General features: G+C 35.2%; 1 protein-coding gene across 4 annotated transcripts in view; it reads left to right on the plus strand.

Moving 5' to 3' along the window:
- Window positions 1-19,867, plus strand: part of LRGUK (leucine rich repeats and guanylate kinase domain containing) — a 184,240-nt gene that overhangs the window by 25,332 nt on the left and 139,041 nt on the right. For all 4 annotated transcript variants that reach the window (XM_077137026.1, XM_077136937.1, XM_077136857.1 and 1 more), the window contains exons 6-7: window positions 8,756-8,880; window positions 12,879-13,022. In XM_077137026.1, the coding sequence (XP_076993141.1) occupies window positions 8,756-8,880; window positions 12,879-13,022 (269 nt within the window). The remainder of the gene's footprint in view (window positions 1-8,755; window positions 8,881-12,878; window positions 13,023-19,867) is intronic.

Genomic DNA, 19,867 nt, shown 5'->3' on the forward strand with positions numbered 1-19,867 from the left:
AAGATTATTAAGAAGAAAGTAACAGTCATTATTTGCAGATGATATGATTATCTACAGGAAATAAACCAAGAACTTGAAATAAATGACTAGAAATTACAGGGAGAGTTTAGAGAGTTTAACAAGGTGGCTGGATATGAGTTCCATGTATAGAAATTGATTGCATTTCTCTGTACTAGAAGCAAGCAATTAGAAAACACATTTTTAAAAGACACCATTTATATGAGAAATAAAAATTAATATCTTTAAAGATGAATAAGACCTGTGGGGAAAGCATGGCAAAACTTTGATGAAGGGCATGAAAGACCTAATTAAATAGAGATATATTCATGTTCCTGGATAAAAAAGAAGACGGACAAAAGATGTGAAAAGGAATTTTACAGAAAAAGACACAGGGAAGGCTAATAAATATATGAAGAGATGCTCAAACTCATCTGTATTCAGGGAACTGCAACCTGAGACCATTATGAGATATTGTGTTACGTTCATTCAGTTGACAACATTTAAGAAATGTAAACATACCAAGTGTTGGAAAACTTGTGGATCAAAAGGATCTCTTCAAACTTTGCTTGTGGGTAGGAAATTAGTTCAGCCACCTGGGAAAACAGTTTACTATTATCTTGTAGAGTTGAACATCCAAAGACCCTATGACCCAGGCACTTTCATTCCTACATATGCAAAGTTTAGTGTTTGTGTACCTGTAGGCTTATCTAAGAATGTTCAAGTGGCACTGTTTATAAGAGCAAAAATCTGGAAATGACCCAAATGTTCATTGACAAAACATAAATATGTTATGGTATAGCCACACAATAGAGTATCATATAGCAATGAAAATAAATGAAATATACCTACATGCAGCAATGAGAATGAATCTTAATAAAACTAAATAATTCAGGTTTAAAACTAAAGGCAAGAGGAAGGAGAAAATTCAGCCTAGTTCTCTCTGAAAGGGTGTCCCAAGAATGCAACGGGAGAGTTGTGGGTAGGTAGATTTATGTTAAGCAGATGTTCTTCTGCTTGGGCTGGGGCACAGTTTCAAGAATGTTCATTTTATTTTTGATAATAAATAAAAGTGAGCCATGCAGGGGCTAGTGATGAATCAAATATTAAACCTAACTCGGTCCTGTATACAGGACCTGTACATTAAAAACATTTTAAAACCCTGAATATTATTATTTGAAATAAAAACAAAGTAGTTAATTGAGCTATTAATACTGACAATGTCTTTGTATTATTTTATTATTAATACCTCAGAATGAATTATTAACAATTCAAAAGATACCAGTTTTTAAATTTATCTTGTGCTGTTTTATCTTTCCACATGTGGTTAACTGATGATTAATTTATGATTGTTCTAAATTGTAAGATGATAGACATTACCAAGGATAAGTACATTTATTTATTCTTCAGAAATAATGCAATTTATTCTTTAACTGCAACTGTCAACTAACTGTTTATTTGGAAGGTGTTTTATGATTATGGAACCACAGAGTTAAAAAAAATGGCTTATAGAAATTTATAGATCATCTTGTGTGACCTCTTATTTTATGTAAGAGGAGCTTGGGATCAGGGAGGTTCAGTGATTTGCCTGAGATTATTTGGTAAATAGATGAAATGAGACTAGTCATCTGAATTCCATTGTTTTTCCTATGTTGCAATTCACTGAATAATTACCACTTTATCATATAGCCATTTCATCTGTACGCATGTTTAATTTCTTAGAGAGATTCTCTCCTATAGAGAAGAACATTTTTCATGGGTGAGGTGATAGAGATCTTTCAAGATTGGTTTTGATTAAAGCCATCATTGTGGCTTTCAGCACTAAGGGAATTGTGATGGATTTCCCGCTTATCTCTCAGTAACTGTTTTCTTGATACCCGAACCATATTTTATGATTGTAGACAAATGAGTAAGTGTGAATGCTGAAGTAGTGAATAATTCATGTCAAGCACTGTCAACTACTGACAGCTTTGCCAAAATGTAAAAATATATGGTTGGGCTCTCCCCTAGTTGTAAAGTTATGCTTATATGCCACAGGATTACTCCACTCAACTTCACAAGAACCTTAACTTCCACTGTAAAAGATTTACCTACAGAATTGTAAAACTTTAGAGCTGGAATGCAATAAGATAATTTTCTTTCTTTCTCTTGATAGTTGGCTTTAAAATTTTTTATTTCTTTTTTTATTGACAAAACATAACAACATACAAACATGAACGTTCTTAACATATGAACATTCCATTCTGAATATATAAGTGGTGACTCACAATATCACATAGTTGTATATTCATCACCATGATCATTTTTTAGAACATTTGCATCACTCCAGAAAAAGAAATAAAAAGAAAAAGAAAAAACTCTTATATACCATACCCCTGACCCCTCCCTCTCATTGACCGCTAACTAGTATTTCCATCTACCCAATATATTTTAAGCTTAGTTCCCCTATTTTTTCTACCTATAACCCTTGCCTCTCCCTTTCATTGATCACTAGTATTTCAATCTATTCAGTTTTGACATTTGTTCCCCCACTATGTATTTAATTTTAATCCATATGTTTTACTCATCTGTCCATACCGTAGATAAAAGAAGCATCATAATACACAAGGTTTTCACAATCACACGTTCACATTGTGAAAGCTATATCATTATATAATCATCTTCAAGAAACATGGCTACTGGAACACAGCTCTACAGTTTCAGGCACTTCCCTCTAGCCTCTTTAATACAACTTAAACTAAAAATGGGATATCTATGTAATGCATAAGAATAACCTCCAGGATAGCCTCTCGACTCTGTTTGAAATCTCTTAGCCACTGACACTTATTTTGTCTCATTTCTTTCTTCCCCCTTTTGATTGAGAAGGTTTTCTCAATCCATTGATGTTGAGTCCCAGCTCATTCTAGGATTTCTCTGTCCCATGCTGTCAAGGAGGTTTACATGACTTCCTTGTAAGTCATGCCACGTAGAGAGGGGGAGGGTGGTGAGTTTGCTTGCCATGTTGGCTGAGAGAGAGATAGGCCATATCTGAGCAACAAAAGAGGGTCTCTGGGGGTGACTCTTAGGCCTAACTTTAAGTAGGCTTAGCCTGTCCTTTGCGGGGATAAATTTCACGTGAACAACCCCAAGATTGAGGGCTTGGTCTATTGATTTGGTTTTCCCCACTGCTTGCAAGAATATCAGGAATTCTTCAAATGGGGAACTTGAATTTTCCCCCTTTCTTGCCATTCCCCCAAAGGGACTTTACGAATACTTCTTTATTCACTGTTCAAATCATTCTTGGATTTATCAGGGCATCACACTGGGCAAGCCTACAAAATCTTATGCCCTAGTCAAGGTTCCATGTACTGATGGTGTTCAATTAATCTGTCCATATAATTTATATTAGGAAATGCACTAGTCAAAACATAAATTTTGTATCAAGTAAACATTTTTTGCTTTAGTCTCACACAGAATTTGAAGTTTTAAAATATGAATGACCATCTATTTTCAACGCCCTGTGATATTGGCATTCCTTTGTTCTTCTTCATGCAAAAACATTTTTAAATTTGTACATTTAGTCACTATCACTGTACACTCTAAGCATTCCTAGATTATACCTTGATAGCTATTTTTTAGAAAGGAAATATACCTGAAAGGATTATCCGATTGTTTCTTACTGAAAAGTCCCAAGACCCATGAAAGGACAAAGTATTAGGAGGAAGGGCAAGACACAGTTTTATGAAGGTTTTTAAAATAAGAAAACTGAAGATTAGGGAGATAAAGGTTTTCCTGAAAGCAAACTGTTGAACCAGTCCTGCATTTTGGCTTTAGTCATTGCAGATAGCCAGATAGGATGTATCATCAGCTGTTGGTATAAGTAATTAGGAGGGGACAAAAGCTTTTTACCACTAAAAAGTACTCTTAACCACATTTACTCGAGGGTTTGATTAATTTCTAGTGCCTGAAATTCCTTGATTTAAAAGGGAATGATGAGTTGAAAAATAGGAGAGGGCATTTTTTCCAAAATGGACATAGTTCTCAACAGAGATGTTCAGTCAAATTCCTCTTTCTTTGTTTCAGTACTGTGAGTGGCAGCAGTGGGTTCTATAGAGGCCGTGGTGATGCTTGCAGTGAGGCATCTGCTTCCTTCTTTTTATCCTCGCAATACTATTTTCATAAACACGACTTGTTGTACCATCAAAGCTGGAAGGCAAGCTGGATGTACCAAGGGAACTGTGGTTAGCCTCTAATGTCTTGGAAAATTACAGTATGCACAATAAACAAACCTTTCTTTTCAATTCCTATTCTCTCTTGATAGTTTGTTTTCTAGTTTTTTTCATCCTTGTCTGCTTCCCATGGGAATGCTTGCTGACCTAGCTACCCAGAAACATCTCTTTTATTCTTTGGCATGATTCATACAGTGTCTTCACTTTGCTTAAAGCAGAGCTACTCAGCATTACTGCTCCTGAAATAGATCTTACATTTTATTGCTACCTCTGTGAAACTAAGATAGATGGCATTTGAAGTTTTCCTTGCTTAATTGTTGATACCAAAGCATGCCTATTCCAAGGATATTTTATTTGATTTGTAACTATGAAATAGTTTAATCTACTATTTCCTATATTTCACATTCAGCCTGCTTTATGACCCTTATCTACAAAGAGTTGTCCTCATTCCAGAATAATTATTTACTCAATCCAAAGAAAATGGAAGAGGAAATGAGGGTGGTGTTGGTGAACATAAATATCTACATATAGGGCTAGTCTGTCAGTGAGCTTTATGGAAGTAAACTTGAAAATTCATATTGGCAACAAATAGAGCTATGGGGCAGAAAGGAGAAAGATTGTTAACAATATGTTAAACATATGCTTTAACCCAAGGATTGAGTCTGAAACCAATGAGGAAAACCTAGGAATTTCTTGTTCACCTTGGCAATATTTTCTCATCTTTCTCAGTCATTGGTCTTTCAAGAGTCAATTCCAACCTTGTATCTTCCATATTTGTGTTTAGTTATACAATTGTTCATCAACATAAGAGATAGAAGATATGATACCTTGGCCTCATGTGTTTATAATTTAATAATGATAGTGCCTTGTAATTCTGAGGTACTTTATGGTTTGTGCGGCTCATATAACACCCATTTTCTTAATTTTTCACCATTCTCTGATTTTTGATGTTCATGGCCATCTGATGTTATCCTCACTTTACAAATGAAAAAATATATTCAGAGAGGTTAGGACATAGTAAGTAGAATATGTTGGCTACAAAGAATTATAATATGAGGAAATTATTCTATGATTAATGGTAAGGAGATGTAGCTGTGGGTTAGAAGTTGATCAGAAAGCCTTTAAAAATGTTTTTTCTGGAGTAGATACTAAGAAGTGGAATTGCTATGTCATTTGTAGAATTTTAATGGACACTGCTAAGTTGCCTCAAATTAGCTATATAGTAATGAATGCGCTCACCCATTAGTGTGAAAATATCTGTTTTTGAAACCTTATTGCACTTTAAAATGTTTGCCAAGCTGATGACTTAAGAATGGCATCTTGTCTTATTTGCATTCCCTTGAATACAGATGAAGTACAACTTCTTTTCATATGTTTATTAGCCATTTAGATTTATTCTTTCGGGAATTCCCTGGACATATTCTTTGTTCATTTTTTGTTGGATTAGTTTGTATTTTTCTATTGATTTATTGTCATTCTTAATGTATTCTAGATAGTAATCTTTGTCTATTGGTTATGTTGTGAATATTTTCTCCCAGTCTATCATTTGTCGTTACTTGAGTGACTAAAAAGTAATAAGAAAATGAGGGTTAGCTGTCAAGAATAAATGCTTAAAATGTGGATTTAATGTGAGCATTCAAAAAGAAAAACAAAGAGAAAAAAAGTAGAACTGATGTGTAGGAAAGCAGCCTGAAAAGAAGGTATACTGCCAAGAATGTTCTTGATACATTTGAGAACTATTGTAAAGATTGACCTGTCAGAAATGGGGAATTTTCATTGGATTATAATGGGAGAAAATGTTGGATAAGTATGTTTTGTTTATTGTGAAGGACCTTAAATTCCAGTTTGAGGAATTTAGAATTCATCCTGTGAGAATTTTTTAATTGAAGCATAGTATCCAATAATTATTTTGAAAAAATTAACCTGACTACACTGTATAGAATGACTTCAGTGCAAGAAGTATACAATATTAGAGGTATCCATTGGTGCTAAAGATGAGCTAAATTGGCAGAGGAGTGAATGTAAAGGAAGAGAATAATTAATGAAATGTTTTGAAGAAAAATAAAATCCAGGTTTTGGCAATTGATTGAATGCCCAGAAAATCATAGCTGGCTGAGAGAATGTGATATCATCAGCTACTTGGGAAAGAAAACTTAGCTTTGGTGGAGAAATGATATTAGATCCTAGAAACTGACCAGAGACATTGAGGACAGAGAGAAGTGAGTGGATTTGGTGACTTTGTGATTCCAGTTTTAGATGAATATGAAGATGGAAAAGAGAAGTTAAAATTTTAACAAGGAATGAAAATTGAATCAATGAATTAGGAAATCCAGACAGTGTTCAAATCTCACTCATTTTAAAGGGTGATAAGAAGCCAGTACAGATAGAAAGAAAGTGCTGATGCTCTGTATAATAGATTATTGGTCTTTGGACCATCTGTTTGCTACAGATAACATCTCTGAGGCTGTTACCTGGTCACAGGGATGATAAAGCCTGGTACATATTCCTCTCCAGGGTGCCCCATGTTCAGAAGTCTTGCCAATTGGAAAGCACATGAGTTTCTCATGGAGACCATTAAGTAACCAAGGGAACATACACTTCTAAGAAGGCAACTATATATCACCCCTGTGATATTTCTTTCCTCACAAGTTAAACAGAATTGCATTTAAATACAAGTGCAACTCTACACCCAAAAGCTATGCCTTTATAAAATAACAGTGTGGTGGTTTGAGGCTGTATTGACCCCATAAAAACATATTCTTAAATTTAATTCATTCCTGTGGGTGTGAATCCATTGTAAGTAGGACCTTTTCATGATATTACTTCAGTTAAGAAGGTGTGGCCCACCAGTCAGGATGGGTCTTGATCATATTACTGGATTAGGATTTTATAAGCAGAGTGAAATTCAGACAGAGGAAGAAAGCCACAGCAGCAGAAAGCTGAAATCAGTGAAACCCAGAAGAGAAGTGAGAGACTATGAGAGAGATTCCATCAGGTGACAAGCTAAGGGCCAAGGATCACCAGCAGCCAACCCCAGATTACCATGATCTTCAGGAAGAAAACATAGCCTTAATGACACCTTGAGTTGGATTTTCTTTTAGCCTCAAAATCGTGAGCAAATAAATTCTGATTGTTTAACTTGACCCATTTAATGGTATTTACTTGAGCAGCCTAGGAAAATAAAACAGATTTTTGTACCAGGAGAATAGGTGCCTCTGTTGTAAATACCAAAAATGTAGAAGTGAGTAATGAATAGAGGTTGAAAGAATTATGAAGTGCTTAATAGAAAAGGCCTAGATTGCTTTGAAGAGACTGTTGGTAGAAATATGGATGCTGAAGGCACTTTCAATGAAGTCTTAGATGGAAATGATGAATGTGTTATTGGAAACTGGAGGAAAGGTGATTCTTGTTTTAAAGTGGCAGAGAACTTGACAAAATTGAGTTCTGATGTCACATGGGAGGCAGAACTTGAGAGTGATGAACATCACTGAGCGAACGGTGGGGCTGCTGTATTAGACCTGGAGGATGAAACATTGATTCATAGATGACTCTCAGACCTTGAAATCTAATGGAATATACTTTGCAGAATTTAAGAATTATTTGGGACCCATGTCCCCAGTTTTCCTTGTAATTTCTGCCTATCGGAATGAAAATATTTTTTCTATGCCTGTCTTTCCATTTTTGGAAGCAGACAACTTGTTCTCTAGGTTTCACAGATCCACACACATAGGGAAATTGTGCCCAGGACAGACCACACCTATAACAGATTTAATGAGACTTGGTACTTAACATTGTTTCTGAAATGAATTAAGGCTCTTGGGGTTTTAAGATGGAATAAATGTATTTTGCATGGAGAAAGAACATGTCTTTGGGTCCTGAGGATGGTGTGTGGTAACTGGAAGCTGTATGTAGTCCAGGAAAGCATGCTCTTAAATTTAATTCATTCCTGTGAGTGTGAACCCATTGTAAGTAAGACCTTTTCATGACATTACTTCAGTTAAAAGGTATGGCCCACCCAATTTGGATGGGTCTTAATGCTATTACTGGAGTCCTTAATAAGCAGAGTGAAATTCAGACAGTGGAAGAAGGCCACAGAAGCAAGAAGCTGAAATCAGTGAAATCCAGAAGAGAAGTCAGTGACCATGAGAGCCACCATGTGCCTTGCCATGTGACAAGCTAAGAGCCAAGGATCATCAACAGCCAGCCCCAGGACACCACAGTATTTGAGAAGAAAGCATTGCTTTAAATACGCCTTGATTTGACTTTCTTTTACTCTCAAAATCATGAGCAAATAAATTCCCACTGTTTAACTTGACCCATTAAATGGTATTTGCTCAAGAACCCTAGGAAATGAAAACGCTCAGCTTTAAGTGGTGCTAATATAATTTATATTCTATCTAAAAAATATATTTTAAGATTTAATGTTCATTCTATAGTTGGCACATAATACAGCTTTATTTAAGCTGATTTTTTCTCATGATTTAGCACTGATTCTTTTTCCTTCAAAATCTTTTAATAACATTTTCCTTAAACATAGTCATGGTATATAGGCAACAAAATAGAAGAAATCAAAGGATTAGAGCTGTGCATCAATCTAACTCACCTTAGCCTGGCCAAAAACAAGATCACAACAATTCATGGCTTAAGCATGTTACCAATCAAAATACTTTGTCTGGTAAGTCTAAAAAAATTATTATTCTTTATAGAAGTGGTAGTTAATGTTTTAGTAAATGTATGAATTATGATTATTTAGAATTTTTCAAGTTCTAAATGAAATGTTATCTTCAGCTTTGTTTGCTCGTTTTCATATCTCTTGGTTGTGTGTTATTAATAGTTCATGTTAAATTAAATTTTTTTCTAATTTGCTATCCAAATTCAGTTTTTTAAAAGATTGACTTATTACACTGAGAAAGAAAGATATAATTTTATCAATTATTATGTCTATATTTTGCAATGTCTTATTGATAGAAATAACGTTCAGCCACATTCAAGCATAATATTTATTGCTGATTATTGCTTTCAAATGAATCGCAAAATGTTCTCTATGCTCTGAATTTTGACAGTCCTTTTATATTAATATGTTAGTCTTCCATTCTAGAAAATCAGAAATTTGTGCTACAAGTGAATATTTATAAACAGAAAGTTTAAATTTATTTATCCCATTCAGAACATCTTTTTAATAAACTTATATGACATGCTTTGTAACTATCACTCAAGGAAAATAAGAGTTCATTTACAAAAAAAATCAGCAGGATTATCAGCCCAAAAGATTATACATAGTATTTTTGAAATAACAGTGTAATAGCTCATTAATTTCAGGGCTGATGACATAGTTTATTGTTTATTCAGGATTCTTTCTCTTCCTTTCTTCCTCCCTCCTACTTCTTACCTTTACATGGTTTTGCTATTCTTTATATCCATCACAGGGTGGGCAGGGAGAATTTTAATCCAGTGAAGCTTGTAGTTTATTAATTTCTTAAGTGAACTATCCCACGGAAGGATGTTCAAACTGTTGTTTGAAATGATGTCTTTGGGTTATCTCCAGACTCTTGACATATCCGATATGCTATTCCTGTTTTATTTAGTCATAGATAACCCAAGGTGGCTATGTGTTGATTTTTCTTTCAATTAGCCTGGAGCTTGAGGTGCTTTTTCAAGACCTTTCATTCTTTACTTTGAGTTAGGTGAGGGTATAGTACTGGCTTGTTGTTCCTTAAGGATGGAACTAAGGCTTGAAAAGGTTTAATAATTTATATGCAGTTTCATGTTTCCACCCACTAAGGTTAGCAAAGCATGCATGAAAATGAATTTGGTAAATTGGTTTGAAAATTTAAGAATTATAAAAGAAGTAGCATTTTAAAATAATGATAATTTGAAATATTATTGGTGTTATGTATTATTCATTTTGTGGTTTGTTAGAACCATATTCTTTTCTTCACATATATTCTCTGTATTAGCACTCCTATTAACTTTAAGTGGAGAATATGTGGAAAGATATATGGGGGTGTGCTTAAGGGAATGAGATTTGAGCCATTATTAAGAATAATAACACACATCACTTTCATCCTAAGAGTTTGCTTCAACAATTAAATAAGTAAGTCAGGTTGACAGTTCCATTTTAAGTAGCTTGTAGAGAAAGCATAAAATTCTTAATGTTTTTCTACAAATAGATTAAATTGATTGTTCCCATTCCCTGCCCCTATCACCTAAGATGAACTAGAAAATACAGAATATGCTATCATTCCTTTTCCTTAAAATTTTTGAGACTAGAAGGTTTTTATTTTCCAAATTTTAATAAAATCTCTCAAGTAGAATGATTCACATTTGTTACAACTGTTTTTATTTTTAATCCATTGAAGCAGAAAACCAATTACTTTAGTTACTATGGAAAATAATTCATTTTACAATTTAGAGAAAAAGAGCAACTCATATGTAAAACAATTACTAGTTCTCTGATACCAACTTTTACTGCAAATGTAAAGGAAAAATAGTTCTGTTGATCTGCTTTTTTGCAAATAATGACAATGAATTCCAAACTTTGAAATTCATTTCTTGGCAGGAGTTGCTTGTTTTTTACTCCCAGATTTTCAGATTAAGAATATTTCTAATTTCGTTTATTTAAGAAAATAGGCTGTTTCTAAAAGTCTTTCCTCCTCTGCCTCCAATCATTATAAAATAAGCAGGAGGAGCCATTTAAGCAGAAACTGGATATCCACTTATTGGAGTGATGCATTGTTTTTTTAACATTGGGTAAAGGGTTTGACTCAGTGACTTTCAACCCAGAAATTTGTTGATTCTGAAAATTTCTCAATTCTGATAACTTTTATGATCATAGGCTATCTAATTAAGCTTTGTTATGCCTCACTGTACCCATGCATCTACCACACTGAAAGCTATCAGAGACTGTAAAGAAGAGTTATAGTCTATCTACAATTCAGAGTTCTTTGGGAAGAAGTGCACTGTAAATAAAATTGATACATGGGCATATTTTGAATAGGATATTGAGGTCTTATTTCAATAAGTTAAATTAATATGGATAGTATGTTTAGTGTAGTTTTTCTTTCCCTTTTCCGTTACACTTTTTTTGAATTCTGAACAGTAGGAAATTTGACTTAATTTGCAAGTGGGGTTATGAGTAATTTTTCCTTTTTATTATGGAATTTCAAACATATGTAAAAATAAAGAGACTAGCATAATGAACCCCTAATTTCTCAACATTCTATTAATATATTTTAAAAAGCCATAGAATTATACTAGTGAAAACAAATTTTGCTCATTGTTGAAGTGAAATCTTATGAAAAATAGGATGAAAATGAGCTCTTGCTATTAAATGTACCAGGAAACATGAACCAGGAAAAAAAAATGGAAGAACAATATTGTTTAACTTTTCAGTTCTTAAAATGCTTATTAAAAGTTATAGAAGTTTAAGTATGGGAAAAATAAGATGTTATTAACTGAAACCCCAAATTCCCTCTTTATTATGATTCTTTATTCAAAGTTTAGTTTTACCATGACATGTTCTTATGCTTCAAGGCTAAGGAACTCAAGGAAGTATGAGATACTGGAAAACATACAAGAAAATACAAATCATTGTCATCCCTATTATTTATTCGTTTGGAGGTAGGGGAAGAGGGTAGCATTTGAGTCTTGAATCTTCCTTGTTTTGTTCTCATTGTTTGTCTCATATCATACAAGGTGTTTATGTATGAATTATTGAAGAACTTAGTTTGGGTATCTACTAAAATGTTTAGTAGTCTTAGTTTGGAAATACCCAAAATGAGAGGGGCCTTAAAAATAAACATTTTATTTGCTAATGATTTAGGGATCAGAGTTGGATTCAACTAGTGATTATTCTACTGGTCTTTCTGCATTGGCAGAGAGATTGTCTGGGAATGGACTCAGCTGGGATTGTGGTGTAGCTGGGTTTTTCTCTTTATTTAGTCTCAAGGCCTATCTTCATGTGGCCTCTCCACAAAGTCTCTCCAACAGGTATCTGGAGTTCTTACATGGAAGCTCAGGGCTCCCAAAACATAAAAGCAGCAGCTGTTAGGCCTCATAAGTCTTAGGCTTACAGCTCCCACATTTGCATCATTTTTTTTTTTATTTAAGTAAGTCATAGGTCCAGTCTAAATTCAAGAGGAGGGAACAGCAGTAGAGCCTGAAAACTTGAAGGCATGGTTCATTGGAGGCCACTATAGCCCTCATGATATAAAGGAATTATATTTAGATTGTTTCTGAAAATGAAGGATATGTAGGAATTACAAAACTCAAGGGGTTGATTGTGATGGTGATGAAAAATTTTTGTTGATTTTATATTTCTAAAGTTAAATATGGAACTATGCTTTAGTCATTAAGCTTTAGGTATGCAATGTTAATGTTAAAAGCTTATATTACTTAGCTTTTGTCATGCCTGCTGATTTGAACACTCATCTCAGCTTAACTTTAAAGAACATATTCTAGTCTGAGTCTTCCAGCTGAAAAACTGGGGTTTCTTTTTGGGGGTGTATATATGTATGTTTAGGGAAGTGAATGATGGCAGTATGGTAAAAAACAAGAATGGGCTTACTAACTTCAAGAGATTTGGAGGAGATTCCAAAATGAAAGCTTGTCATTACAACGTTTCCTACTAGAAACTTGAAGACAGTAATGTATTTTTTAAAAAATCAATTTTAGAGTTATAACCACATTGAGAAGATCACAGGTTTGGAGGACCTGAAAGCACTACAAAGCCTGGATCTGTCCCACAATCAGATTGCGAGCCTCCAAGGCTTAGAGAATCACGAGTTCTTAGAAGTGATCAACCTAGAGGACAATAAGGTAATATACTTTCCTTGTCTTGGTTTCAGTGTCTTTGTAAGAGGACATATATTAGAGACTTAGCACAAATGCCCCATTATTGGTTACTCAAGGCTGTCCCGTTAATTGCCGGTTTAGAAATGTTATTCTAGCAAACCTCCCAGAGCAGTAGTTGTAGGCTGGTTTTTTAAAAATAAATACTTAGAATTATTAGTTTTTGAAAATGTAATGACTCCTAATTACACTGTGTTAAAGGGTTAGGCTACATCTAAGTGTGTAGAGTTTTCTGAAGTAGATGTGTTAGTGGGAAATTTTGTGTAGAAAGTTGACATTAGGAGTGTTTAAAATGTCAGAGCAAGGAAATTGGAAATGTGAAGATAGCTTAAAGGTGATGTTTCTCCATGCCTATTGCTTAGAGAGAAGAGGCACAGGAATTGAATTCTTGTAGGGTGTGTTCCCAATCTGCGTGATGACGTGTGGGTTGGATTTATTCAAATTCTCATATCCTGCTTAATACTGCACAAATTATGTAAAATGGCTTTCACTCTTAATTAAAATTGATTTTTGATAAAGGATTTGTGTTCCTAATCTTGGTTTATTAAGTTGGTTCCATCGTTGATGTCTTGTGAAATAAAGCCTACAAAGTGATTTTATTTATATTTTTATTCGTTTCACATTTTTTTGAAAGATTTCATAACTAAGTTGAATGTCTATTTCTTCTTGAAAATTAAAAACAGGACTCGCCCTGAAAGAGATAGTGCCTTGAGTCAAATATGAGGCTGTAGAGAAATTTCCCTGTTCTGCTGTGATGGTTCTTATCAGTTCTTTCAGTTTCTCCAGCAAATTTCCATCATCTGTTAGGTTTCTAAAAAAATCAAAAGTCGGTCATTAGGTCAGGAAATCAGTGATTCTTTTCAGTCAAAGACAAAACTTTTCATCTTGAGTCTCATTTGATTTGCATGTTAAATTATTTTAGCAGCTTCTAGAGTTAACTAATTCTAATGAGCCATCATTGTTCACTGTGCTGTGTGACTTGAAAAGTCAGCACGATTTCTTCCTATAGTTTTAATGTCCTTTCCATGCAATTGCCACTGAAGACTGAATTTTAAAAATCTATTGAAATTATTATGAAGTTATCCTTACATGTGTATGCATGGTATTGGAAAGCTGGAATACACTTATTAAATTTAAACTCAGTGCATCTCAGGATTTAGGAAAAGGGGAGTGATGATAATACTACCACTAATAATTAGAACACTAATATTACTATTAAAAATAATGTAGAGGACCTCCGGAGAAGATGGCGGCTTAGTAAGACGCGCGGGTCTTAGTTCCTCCTCCAGAAAAGCAACTAAAGAAACAGAAACAATACGAAACAGCTCCCCGAGTCACGACAGAGACCAAAAAGACAGCGTACCCCATTCTGGAACAGCTGAACGGGCAGGGAGAATCTGCTGCGGTGAGATACCCGAGGGGCGCGCGTTTTCCCGGCCGGGGCGGCTGGCGACTGGGGTCCCCTCCACGCACGTGGCTCCCCGGTCTGACTGGGAATGTTGGATAGCGGGGCCCTCCCGTCACGCTTGGCGTTTCGGGCCAGCTGGGCAATTAGGACCGGCACTCTCCCAAGCCGCGGCGGCCAGCGACCCCCGCCTCCACGCGCGGTTTCCCGGGCTGACTGCCGTGTAGACAGACGAGCGCCACGAGCGCCACCTACTGGGCAGGAAAAAAAAACAGAGCCCAGAGATTTCACAGAAAAACCTTTCAACCAGCTGGGTCCCACACCCAGGGAAATCTGATCAAATGCCCAGACACCAGCAGAAAATAATGGATGACGCTCGGAAAATTGAAGATATGGCCCAGTCAAAGGAACAAACCAATAGTTCAAATGAGATACAGGAGCTGAGACAACTAATGCTGAATATACGAACAGAAATGGAAAAACTCTTCAAAAAACAAATCAATAAATTGAGGGAGGACATGAAGAAGACATAGGCTGAACAAAAAGAGGAAATAGAAAATCTGAAAAAACAAATCACAGAACTTATGGGAGTGAAGGACAAAGAAGAAAAAATGGAAAAAACAATGGATACCTACAATGGTAGATCTAAAGAGACAGAAGCTACAATTAGTGAACTGGAGGATGGAACATCTGAATTCCAAAAAGAAACAGAAACTACAGGGAAAAGAATGGAAAAACTTGAGCAGGGTATCAGGGAACTGAATGACAATATGAAGCGCACAAATATACGTGTTGTGGGTGTCCCAGAAGGAGAAGAGAAGGGAAAAGGAGGAGAAAAACTAATGGAAGAAATTATCACTGAAAATTTCCCAACTCTTATGAAAGACCTAAATTTGCAGATCCAAGAAGTGCAGCGCACCCCAAAGAGAATAGACCCAAATAGGCGTTCTCCAAGACACTTACTAGTTAGAATGTCAGAGGTCAAAGAGAAAGAGAGGATCTTGAAAGCAGCAAGAGAAAAACAATCCATCACATACAAGGGAAACCCAATAAGACTATGTGTAGATTTCTCAGCAGAAACCATGGAAGCTAGAAGACAGTGGGATGATATATTTAAATTACTAAAAGAGAAAAACTGCCAACCAAGACTCCTATATCCAGCAAAATTGTCCTTCAAAAATGAAGGAGAAATTAAAACATTTATAGACAAAAAGTCACTGAGAGAATTTGTGACCAAGAGACCAGCTCTGCAAGAAATACTAAAGGGAGCACTAGAGTCAGATACGAAAAGACAGAAGAGAGAGGTATGGAGTAAAGTGTAGAAAGAAGGAAAATCAGATATGATATATATAATACAAAAGGCAAAATGGTAGAGGAAAATATTATCCAAACAGTAATAACACTAAAAGTTAATGGACTGAATTTCCCAATCAAAAGACATAGAATGGCAGAATGGTTTACGACCCAGCAATACCACTGCTAAGTATCTACTCAAAGGACTTAAGGGCAAAGACACAGACGGACATTTGCACACCAGTGTTTATAGCAGCATTATCTACAATTGCAAAGAGATGGAAACAGCCAAAATGTTCATCAACAGACGAGTGACTAAACAAACTGTGGCGTATACCTACGATGGAATATTATGCAGCTTTAAGACAGACTAAACTTATGAAGCATGTAGTAACATGGATGGACCTAGAGAACATTATGCTGCGTGAGTCTAGCCCAAAACTAAAGGACAAATACTGTAAGGTCCCACTGATGTGAACCGACATTCGAGAATCAGCTTGGAATATATCATTGGTAACAGAGACCAGCAGGAGTTAGAAACAGGGTAAGATAATGGGTAATTGGAGCTGAAGGGATACAGACTGTGCAACAGGACTAGATACAAAAACTCAAAAATGGACAGCACAATAATACCTAAGTGTAATGTAACTAGGTTGGAACACTGAATGAAGCTGCACCTGAAATATGGTTTTTTGTTTGTTTGTTTGTTTGTGTGTTTGTATCTTTTGTTTTTGTTTTTTTCTTTTTCCTTTATATATATATATATATATATATTATTAGTATTATTATTTTAATTCTCTTCTCTATATTAACATTCTATATCTTTTTCTGCTGTTTTGCTAGTTCTTTTCCTAAATCGATGCAAATGTACTAAGAAATGATGATCATACATCTATGTGATGATACTAAGAATTACTGAGTGCATTTGTAGAATGGAATGATTTCTAAATGTTGTGTTAATTTCTTTTCTTTTTTTTGATTAATAAAAAAATTAAAAAAAAATAATGTAGAGGGAATCATTGAGTACTTGTATAGCAGGCACTATTCTAAGCATTTTACATACATCAACATTTTATTTAATCTTTGTTTTAACCCTACTATTATTACTATCTTACAGAAGAAACTGGGGCAGAAAGAGGTTAAGTAACTTGCTTATATATATCAAATGGCAGAGCCAGGATTAAAATATAGGACAGTTTACCTTCACAGACAGTATCTTTAACCTCTTCAGGGTAGTATAGTAAATGAAATTCAAAAGGCCTTCCCTTCAAGAAAGGCTATGGTGCAATGCTCTCGAACAGTGCTATCAACAGAAAGATAATGCAAACTATAAACGCAAGCCACATATGTAATTTTAACTTTTCTAGAAGCCATAATACAAAAGTGAAAAGAAACAGGTGAAATTATTTTTAATATTATATTTTACCTAACCCAGTATATCTAAAATTTATCATTTCAACATGTAATATGTATATATATAATTATATTTAAAATATTTTTTGTTGTGAAATATAACATATATACAAAAGAGCAATAAATTTCAAAGTTTAACATTGTAAAAAGTAGTTGTAGAACAGATTTCAAAGTTTTGTATGGGTTATAGTTCACAGTTTGAGGGTTTTCCTTCTAGCTGCTCCAAGACACTGGAGGCTAAAAAGAAATATCAATCTAATGGTTCAGTAGTCTAATCATTTGTTAAATCCTAACTTCTCTGTTATAACTCTTCCTTCTCCTTTGATCCTTCTCCCAACCTTGAGAGATATTTGGGTTAGCCCATTCTAACTTTTTTCATGTTGAAAGAGTGTCAACAATATGAGATAGAAAGATGGAACTGATTGATTTTTCTTGGAAAGACTGGCACCTCTGGGTATCAGGATTTATCTAGTCTAGGAACCTTCTGAAAGTTTTAGGTTTTTGAAAAGTAGACTTAGTTTGTATAAATTTTGTAGGATATCAGATAGAGCCTTGGGTGTTCTTCAGGGTTAACAGGAATGATCTGGTTCGAGGTTTGGCAAACTGAGGCAATTAACAATATCTAACTGAAGCCTGCATTAAGAGTAGCCTCCAGAATAGCCCCTCAACCCTATTTGAACTCTCTTAGCCATTGATACCTTATTTTGTCACATTTCTTTCCCCCCTTTTGGTCAGGAAGCCATTGTCCATCCCATGGTGCCAGGGCCAGGCTCATCTCTGGGAGCCTCCATTTTTCCAGGGAGACTCACACCCCTGGATGTCATGTCCCACGTAGGGGAAAGGGTAATTATTTTACTTGCAGTATTGGGCTTAGAGAGAGAGGCCACAACTAAGTAACGAAAGAGGTTCTTTGGAAGTAACTGTTAGTCATAATTATAGATAGGCTTTAGTTTCTCTGCTATAGAAATAAGTTTCATAAGAGCAAGCCTCTGGTGTCTCAGCCACTGACACTTTATTTTGTCTCATTTCACTCTTCCCCTTTAGTCAAGGAGGTTTTCTTAATTCCTTGATGTTGAGTCCTAGCTCATTCTAGGATTTTTGTCCCACATTGCCAGGAAGGTCCACACCCATGGGAGTCATGTCCCATGTAGAGATGGGAGGGCAGTGAGTTTGCTTGTCGTGTTGGCTGAGAGAGAGAGAGGCCACATTGGAGCAACAAAAGAGATTTTCTGGGGGTGACTCTTAGACCTAAGTTTAAGTAGGCTTAGCCTATCCTTTGCGAGGTTAGGTTTCATATGAACAAACACCAAGATTGAGGGCTCAGCCTATTGCTTTTGTGGTCCCCACTGCTTGTGAGAATATCAGGAATTCTCCTCTTGGGGAAGTTGACTTTTCCCCCTTTCTCACCATTCCCCCAAGGGGACTTTGCAAATACTTTTTTATTCACTGTTCATAACCCTCTGGGATTTATTGGCACGTCACTCTGGACAAACCTACAAAATCTCATGCCCTACCCAGGGTTCCATGTACTTATGCTGTTCAATTAAGCTGTCTACATAATTTATATTAAGAAATACACTAGTCCAAATGTAAATTTTGTACAAAATAAACATTTTTTGCTTTAGTCTCACACATAAGTTAAAGTTTTAAAATATGAATTACCATCTATTTTCAACATCCAGCAATATTGGCATTCTTTTGTTCTTCCTCATGCAAAAACATTTTTTAATTTGTACATTTAGTTACTATCATTATACACTCTAAGCATTCCTAGATTATACCATCTCAGTCTTTATCATCTATCTTTCCTTCTGATTTCATTTGTGCCCCAGGCCTCCTCTGTCTTTCATTCTCACATTCAGCTTCATTCAGTGTTCTAACAATATTGTCATACTGAGTTTTTAAAATTGGGTGTGTATTTTATACATACAGCACATCTCAATCTGTCCTAGCCACGTTTTCAGTGCTAAGTAGCCACACATATTTCAGTGCTAAGTAGCTATCATATTGGACCTTTCTAGAACAGATCTAAAAACATCTCAAAAATAGTTTATTGTTCTCTTCCATTTCAAAAGAATATTCAAATCATAACTGAAGCAGTTTAAAGAAATAAAAGGGATTCATTAAGTGAAGAAAGGAATTAATAATTTTCAAATGTTAAAGAGAGTCTCTTAAAAAAAAAAGTGGCCATGTGTCCCAAAGGTGGGGATACTTTGGTAACAATTGGGTCTGTAACAATAACATGATTCCCTGGCTCCCCACTGGGCAGGTTGGGAAGCAACCAACAGTACTTTGAAATATTTTTTGAGCCAGTCAAAGATTTCCTCAGAGATTCCTCCAGGACTACTGAGAATACTGTGTAACAAGGATGGAAAATTTATCATTTAAAAGAAACATACCTTCTCAAATGACTCATTTGATGTTAGGGATATTGTTTTATTGGTAGCACTTCCATTGGTATTATTCATTTGTTTTTAGCTGCTGAAACATTGCAGCTGCACGTGTGCTCATTTGGACATCTCTTTTGAGTTCCTTTGTAAATATTTATCATCACCTGGGGATTTGGGGGCTAGTGTCACTGTCCACTCCACAGTCTTTTTAAATTTGAAGTCATTTCTAACAGTTAAAACTCATCCCAAAAATGGTATCTCTGTTATAACCTTAGTCCTTTCTTCCAAGGAAAACAGATTGGCATAACCCC

Source organism: Tamandua tetradactyla, chromosome 1, assembly GCF_023851605.1.
Source record: "Tamandua tetradactyla isolate mTamTet1 chromosome 1, mTamTet1.pri, whole genome shotgun sequence".
Lineage (NCBI taxonomy): Eukaryota > Metazoa > Chordata > Mammalia > Pilosa > Myrmecophagidae > Tamandua > Tamandua tetradactyla.